The sequence below is a fragment of the Coloeus monedula genome (genome assembly GCF_965178545.1).
Source record: "Coloeus monedula genome assembly, chromosome: 2".
In the NCBI taxonomy this organism is placed as follows: Eukaryota; Metazoa; Chordata; class Aves; order Passeriformes; family Corvidae; genus Coloeus; species Coloeus monedula.
The window spans coordinates 16,146,382-16,154,402 of record NC_138782.1 but is presented as its reverse complement, the minus strand read 5'-3'; the positions used below and the strand labels follow the sequence as shown (position 1 = coordinate 16,154,402).

At 45.2% G+C, this 8,021-nt stretch overlaps 1 protein-coding gene across 1 annotated transcript; it reads left to right on the top strand.

Annotated features, from left to right (window-relative positions):
* Positions 1-232: 232 nt before the first annotated feature.
* Positions 233-7,640, top strand: SDE2 (SDE2 telomere maintenance homolog). The gene is made up of 8 exons (XM_082302401.1): positions 233-380; positions 1,229-1,346; positions 2,336-2,447; positions 2,961-3,130; positions 3,801-3,912; positions 4,517-4,910; positions 6,330-6,543; positions 7,156-7,640. Exons 1-8 carry the CDS (start codon positions 255-257, stop codon positions 7,179-7,181), a joined length of 1,272 nt encoding a protein of 423 aa, XP_082158527.1. The 5' UTR covers positions 233-254; the 3' UTR covers positions 7,182-7,640.
* The last annotated feature ends 381 nt before the right edge of the window (positions 7,641-8,021 follow it).

Below are 8,021 nucleotides of genomic sequence, written 5' to 3'. Positions count from 1 at the left end.
CCACGGCGCGCGCTTCCCACCGCTCGGTCCGTGACGGGCTGTGGAAGGGCTTTACGACCTGGCGGGCTGCAGAATTCCGCGAATTGGAATGGCAGGGCTCCCTGGATTCGCCTTCATCCGTTTACATAAAAAACCCCAAACTACAAAAAGAAATAAAGACGGGCCGAGAGGCGCCGGGCGGGGCTGAGGGAGCGGGGGCGGGGCCTGTCCGCCCCGCCCGCTTCCGCGTCACGTGACCGCGCGGAGCCGGAGCGATGGCGGCGCCGGGGTCGGGCCCGCTGTGGGTGCGGGACCCGCTGGGGCCGCGGGTGCTGCCGCTGCCGCTGCCCCCCGGGGGCGGCTCCGTGCTCTGCCTCCGCCGCGACCGCGCCCGGGAGCTGGTGAGTGCCGGGGGAGTGGGGGGCCGGAGGCGGGTGTGTGGCCCTCCGGCCTCGGGGGGCGCTGCGCTTCCGATGGCGGCGGCTCCGCGCAGGCCGCCCGCGGCCCTGCCCGCCCGCCGTGAGGCTGCTCCGGCACCCGCTGAAGGGCGGTCGCGGTGCCCACCTGTGCGCCCTTGCTTTGCGTTGCTGTCGCTGGCAGGAGGGTTTGCTGTAAGAGAGCCCTGTAGCCTCTTATCTGCATTAGATATATGTGTGTGTGTGTATATATATACACATACACATTGTGGTGGGTTGACGCCAGGTGCCCACCAAAGCCGTTCTCTCTCTCCTCAGCTGGACAATGGAGAGAAGATGGAACAAAAAGGGTCAAAGGTCGAGATAAGGGCGGGGAGATCTCTCAGCAGATCACGGTCAAAACAGACTTGACTTGGGGAAATGAGCTTAGTTTATTACCAGTCAAAATCAGAGCAGGATTATGAGAGGTAAAAGAAATCCTGGAAACACCTTCCCTTCTCCCTTCCCTCTTGCCCAGGCTCTATCTCCTTCCCACCAGTGGCACTGGAGGACAGGGATTGAAGGTTATGGTCAGTTCATCACAAGTTGTTTCTGAATTTTTCCCATATTATTGCTTTTCCCCGTTCATGTTTACAAGTTGATTTAGACTGTGTTCAATCCTTTGGTGACCAGGAATTAAAACAAGCACCACAGAGAGTGTTCATGCTTTTCAGATTGTCTGATTTTTGCTCCCCTCTGGAAGGAAGAAAACACGACTGCTTGATGATTTGCTATGTTAGAATGTTTCATTTTCTCTGCCTCAAGGATCTGACTCAATTTTGCTGCTTCTTTAGAACATCCCAGAAGAAAGCTTGTATGTGAAGTGTAACGGGCGACTGGCCAGTGATGAAGATGAGTTGCAGAGTGGAGTCGTTTATAGCCTGGAGCCAAGGCTTTGTGGTGGAAAAGGAGGTTTGTTGTTTATACTGTTTTTAGATTCTTAGGTTAAAAAACTTCTGCTGTGCCATAGTCTCTACTGATAGCAGGAGTCCTCAGGTATTGGCAGATCTCTTGTGTGTGTGACTGATACAAAGTCTCAGAGCTGAAGCCAAAGTGTACGTGCAAAGCTGAGGATTGACCAGGGAAGCTGCAGTTCAGATCTTCCTCACATCCCTTTTCAGCTTATCTCTATTAGTAGAAATCTGTACCGTGCACCAAAGTGACTTCAGAGTTGAAATTGTGTTGAAAAGGACCTGTCATCTTAGGCTCTGAAGCCTCATTCGTGGTCACTTAGGACAAGTATTTCAGGCACAGATAGTCTGTGATTTGCATCTGTTATGTGACCTAATTGATTTTATCTTCTCTTATTTAAAAAAGAACGTATAAAGGCCAAGATGCCAAAGTAGCCAAAGAATTAAGAATTCAACCTAAGCTGTACTTGTTATATTGATGAAGTATTTTAACTGTGTTACTGAAGGTGTTTATTAGCTGAACACAATACTTTTTTTGCCTCACGGTACAGCAGGCTGCCTGGCCTGTTTATAGCACTCCTTAAAGGTCCTTTTAGGGCGCTGAAAAGTACAGATTTTTTGTTTCCAGTTCAAAAACAGTGCTTGGCACTTTGCAGTTGCATGAAGAATTCTGTTGCTATTAATCCACACTCTGAACTTGTTAAATGAGGGTCTTTCTTCAGCTGGAGACAGCGTAAGGTGGGACTGAGTGAGAGAAATTAACAGTCTTGCCATGAGTAATTAGTGGCTGAGGAATGTATAGAAATCTGTTGCATATATATAGAAATCTCTAGCATAACACTGTGCAACTTTTAACTTTACTTCAGTTACATTGAGGGAAAGGGTTGAATTCTGTGTATTCTTTTTCCATAATTATTCTTCTGTTGTGTGCCAGCTCATCTCCTTTTGTTTCTGTTTAGCTAACTCCTGATTACTTTCTTTCTCTGAAAGGGTTTGGGTCGATGCTGCGAGCCCTTGGTGCTCAGATTGAGAAGACGACAAACAGAGAGGCGTGTCGGGATCTCAGTGGAAGGAGACTGCGGGATGTCAACCACGAAAAAGCGTAAGGCATTTTCTCAGAAGCTGAAGTCATGAAATAACCTGATCCTGTAGCTCACTGTTACCAAAAGAGGCCAAATGACAGGCTGGTGTAGCAATGGAATGGTATTTTCAATGCTAAAAAGAGCAAAAGTGAAATCTTAAGTGCAGGTGGATTGGAAGCCAACAGGGCCCTCCTGGCAAAAATGGATGTGATTTTACTGCGGCCTGCGTCTGAGAGACTGTTCTGCACCTCTTGGATTCCTCATCTGGAATTCTCACAGTTCTCTCTGAAGCTGCAAAACCACAGTCTTGGGGATGTGTGAACTTAACTGCTGTTTCTGGCTTTCAAAAGAAACTCTACTCTCTTCTCTGTAGCAGAATGTCTGTTCCCTCGGTATTTCTCCTGAGTGCCATTGTCTTTTCCCATTGTCTCCCGTGCTAGCAGGTGGTGGAAGCGTTCTGTAATTGCCAAGCAGCGAACTGCTGTTACAGCAGCTGCTGGAAGCACTCATTTTGGTGGTTCTGTCGTGTGCAGGATGGCTGAGTGGGTGAAGAAGCAGGCGGAGCGGGAGGCGGAGAAGGAGCAGCGGCGCCTGGAGAGGCTGCAGCGGAAGCTGGCGGAGCCGCGGCACACGTTCACCGACCCCGAGTACGAGCGGCAGTACCGCGAGATGGCCGAGCGCCAGGAGGAGTCGCTCCGCATCGGTACTGCCGCCTGCCCTCACTCTGGCCTCACAGCATGCAGCAGATTAAGAGCCTCTCTAGCCTCACTCCAGTAGGAAAATGTGCAGAAAAATTGGTTTCTTTCAATTGAATGAAATTTTAAGTTCCAGTGAAATTTGTTTGATTTGATTTTTGCGCTTTGTCTGAAGCGTGTGTTAAATTTTATTGAACAGTGTGATGCTTCACCTTGCTTTGCGAGGTCACCTCATAACAGCCAAATTCTGTGAAGGTGGTGTTGCTAGTTGAGCTGTAAGAATTACACAGTGAAAGTATAAAGAGGTTGGACATAAAAACTTGACTTTGGATCCAACTACAGAATACCTTGTTTCGCTTCCTGGTCTTTGTAGTTACTTTATTTATCCCCATATTGCTCCCTTGCTGTCAGCTAGATAGTGAAACTTGAGGCTGAATGGGTTGAAGAACCTGATAGTTCAGTTCAGGAATCCAATTTTAATTGACTCTGTGCCTTAGTAAATCCATGCAGGAAAGCTTTTGCTGCTACTGAGTTTATGTTCAAGTTTTGAGTCTATATCAGCAATAGTGATTCTTTCCATTAGTGTTTTAAATTGCATCTGAAGTGAAAAGATAAGTAGAACTTAGGACAGGTATGAATCGTGTACTGATGAAGTTCACTTTCAAATTTGTTTTGAAGGCTTGCAGGTTATTGCCAGCAAAGCAGTGTCATCAGAAAGTGGCAAGAGTCGGAAACGTCCCGGTGAGCCTGGAAAGAATGAAACAAAATCTGAAAAAAGAAAATGTCCTTGGTAAGAGTTACACCTTGTTTTTATACTCAAGTCTTAAGCCTTGAACAGGATGAAACTATAGGTACATCCAAGTAAGCAGAATCTAGTCTGAGATGTAGACTGAAATGGAAATAAGAAAATTGAACTGTTTAAATCAAAGAACTGAAAGTAAACATTACTGCATTCCTATAATTCTGTCCCAGGTGGAGCAGATAAATTTCATTTGCAAAAACAGACACTTTCTTCCCCCACCCCTTATAAATGATTGTACTCTACAACTTCCCATTGTCATTTTCTTCATTAATGAGTTCTATTTACAATGAGCTTAAAAAGATTATTTTTCTCCCCTGGCATCTCTCAGCTAATGTAACATGAAAGAGAAGTCAAGGATTCCAGTCATTTCTGTATTGGGAATGCTGTAATACCTGTTTTGGGGGTTTGTAGGTCCTGTTCAGTATCGACAGCTCTTCCATTAACTAAACTAAGCTAAATAGCTGTTAGAGTAGGTCGTGAAATCTCTCTGAAGTGGGTTTTGGAAAGAGAAATGTGGCAATTAAAAAACTTATTTAAAAGAAAAAAAGTTAAAATAGATGCATGTTAATTTGTAACATATTCTCTGTGCCAGGCCAGGATTGGATGAGGCCACAGGCTCAGGCTGTGAGGATGACAATAAGGATGACTCCCCTTGTGCATCTGACAGAAGTTGTCCATCAGGCAGCAGATCCAATGAAAGTGTTGGAAATTCAGATGAGTGTTCAAGCAGCTCTGTGGCTTCAGCAGAGGACAGTCCATCTACCAGTGCAAGCAAGAAACCACTGGAGCAGCCAGAAGGTCCTGGAAGAGATCTGCAAGGAGAGGTGTGCACAGGGCAGGCTGAAATTCTGGCTGAAGAAAACAGTAAAATGACAGAGCCCCCAAAGGAAGAGGCCCAAGGAAAAAATGGAGTGACTCAAGCTCAGAAAGAAGAGCAAGAAAATGTTCCTGCTAAGGCACAGGAAACAAACCAGTCACAGAGCGCAGTAAGTATGAAGCAGTACAAAATGTGGTGTGTCCTCAGCTGCTTTTAGAGCTGAAGAAGCAAGCAAGCTCCAGCAATGTAGCTTTTACCACTGGACTGATGAAAGCCCAACTGATACTTGGCAGCAAAGGGTGTCAATACTTGTGCTTTTTTGGGTTCTTGCATGATATTACTGTTAAAGATTTGTGAGGGTGATGAATCTGGGCTTACTCTAGCAATAAAACAAAGTGTAGCTCTTTTTTTCAGGCTAGCGAGTTACTGGGATTTTTTTTTTTTTCACCTTGGGTGGAAAGTCAGCCACTGGCAGTGACTGAACTCTGATGTGTGAAAGTTTATCACAGTTCAGTGGGAAAAAGACCAAAGATGTAATCTGATCAATTAGATCCTTGTCATCTACTGTACCATTAGAGCTGGCAAATTTTAAACAGGATGTTTACCATTCTTCACTGTTTACCTTTTGCTCAGTATTTGCGAGACTTTCTATTCCTAGAACAGGAAACTCCACCAATGCTGGGGCAGATTGTTATTGCAGGTGGAAATATTTTTATAGGAGTCCTTGATGAATATATTTTTTTTAGAAGTAGGGTGAGAATAATGAGGCAACCAGTTGGGTTTTTGTATGCTTAGCAGGACAAAGGTTCTGATACTGCCAGCAAGAATTGTTTTTGCTGAGTGCATAATGGGGTACACTCATTCCCACTGCTGTTATTACTTGCTCTGGAGTCTCTCTGGTACAGACTATAAGACCAATATGTGCATTTAGATATTGAACAACATGGGCTTAGACTTCGGTGTCATTTTTAGTGTTAGTAAATTCCAGCGCTTGAATTATCCCATCTATTCCATGTTCTTTTGTGGACAAGGCCCTGGGCTTGGACTAGACAATCTGCAGAGGTCCCTTTTACCCTCAATCAATTTGCAAATATACCAATTCCCTTTCCAGATGAAATTTTAGTCCATATTTTCTTTTTGCAGCAGAATGAGGTGTGAACTTCAGAACTTCTTTGGGTTAGTCTTACTGAAAAAGTGGTGCTTTTATATCTATTTCTTTTATTACAGTGTAACTGAATTAGAAAAACCATTTCATCCTCCTTCCTGCTCCTGCTGGAGGTATATTGGTTATATTCTGCATCAGGCTAAAAAGGGGCTGTCAGCTTTGCTGTGCCTCTGGAAGCTGAGGTTAAGCTACTGAACTGCTGGGCACGATGGTGAACTGTTGTTTTGAATTCAGTTTTCCTGGGAGTATAGAACTTTCCTGGGGATAGTCATAGAATCTTCTGAGGTATAAGGGACTCACAGGGATCAAAGTCCAACTCCTGGTCCTGCAAAGGACAGCCCCAATAATCACACCATGTGCCTGAGAGTGTTGTCCAAAAGCTTTTTGAACTCCTGTTTTTCTCAAACATTTTTCTCTTTTCAGGAGGTAGAACCGATAGACCTGCTGGCGTTCAACTCTGCTGCAGAACTGGAAGCCCTGGGTCTAGAGAAGCTGAAGATGGGATTGATGTCTTTGGGACTGAAATGTGGAGGCACTTTGAAGGAAAGAGCAGCAAGGCTGTTTTCAGTGAGGGGTCTGTCTAGAGACCAGATCAAGCCATCCTTATTTGCAAAGCCTCCTAAAGGGAAAACCTCTGGTTAGATTTGAGAATATTTACCTTTTTTGCATGTGTATTTGATGTCATTAAATAAAAGTTCTTGGTATCCTTTCAACTGAGTATTCCCAGCTTCTAAACTCACATCCACAAGCTTTGTTAGCATCCCAGGGAGTTATGGAAAGGATGGACAGGTGGTAAGGATATCATCATAGACACAGTGCTTGGGGATCTGTTCCACAGTGTTCTGGAAGGAGGAGAGAAACGCTGAGGCCCTGCAAATCACGTATCATGGAGGTTGTGACAGGACAAGTGGACTCTGTGTAGAAAGGAAATGGGTGTGTTTACTGAATGTTTCATTAGGAAACTGGGATGGAGGGTGCTTGGGAGGTCACCTTAGCATGATGAAGTTTTGCTGGTGTAGATCCATTGGCTGGGGATGTTAGATGCTGGCAGTCCCTGCCTGGATGGCAAACCTTTGATGTCACCAGCTCTCTGAGAGGCAGGGACAGTGAGAGAGAGGAGAGCCTTTAGCTCTGAGCACACTGAAACTCCTCTAGTATGGGATGGGTAGTGTGGGACAAAAGTGAATTGACCATGTTAATGATGTGTCTGGGCAACAACCCTTACCCAAGTTATTTCCCCTCCCTGCAGTTGCTCTCTTGCTTCAGTTGCACTGATGCAGCCACGTCCAAGCCTACCCTATGTGTCACCTACTTGCCTTTAGTGTTGTGGGCTCCTTGTGAAACCAGATCAGTTCCCTGGTGTGGCTCTAACAAGTTTGCGCCAGCACAACGGAAGTGGGATTACATAAAACACCGGTTGGTGAAGAGAGATCGGAATATTTTAAACCACCAGTGGCACCTAACACTTCAGTGATGATCTGCATCTTCAGTAGTGCCAGAATTGAAAGAAATGCCCTACATCTGTCTTGGAGGACAAGAGCTATACCTTGAACCAGCTCCACATTTTCACAAGTTTGTTTGGGAATTGTTTAGCTCCTGCTGAGTTAAAAAGGAGCAAGCTCTTGCTCTGGGATGTGCCCACATCAAAGGTTACCCTAGAGCATTATTGTGTCTGGAGAGCCAGAGGGGTGCTCAGTGACAATTCAGGACTTTCACATGTTTAAAGGGTATCCTTTTGAAAACAGCTGGATAACAACAGGACTTGGACTGATCCTTCAACAGATGTGAAACAAGTAGGTGAAGTGCTTGAAGCTTTCTAAGAATTTGGACAAGAACAGAAGAGTCAACAGTTGAAAAAAAATAAAGTAAACTGAAACAGTTCCAATGTTTCCAGTGTTCTATGGGCTATTTCTGTAGGACAGAATGGCCTCAACAGAGGTGATCTTACTGGTCCAGGGCCAGAGGATAATGCAGCTGGCAGCCTGTGTCTGTCTTTTCCTGCGTATTTATGTAGTTTTGGATTTCAAAGATGTTTCTGGTTGTAAATGCACCAAAACTGTGAATATCTTCCCAGAGAAAAGGTTCATCCTCCCACGGAAACTCTTCCCCAAAAAG

Coding starts and splice junctions, on each gene's coding strand:
- SDE2 (XM_082302401.1), top strand. CDS start 255: ATGGCGGCGCCGGGGTCGGGCCCGCTGTGGGTGCGGGACCCGCTGGGG. Junction 2,448..2,960: donor GATGTCAACCACGAAAAAGC/GTAAGGCATTTT, acceptor TGTCGTGTGCAG/GATGGCTGAGTGGGTGAAGA. Junction 3,913..4,516: donor GAAAAAAGAAAATGTCCTTG/GTAAGAGTTACA, acceptor TCTCTGTGCCAG/GCCAGGATTGGATGAGGCCA.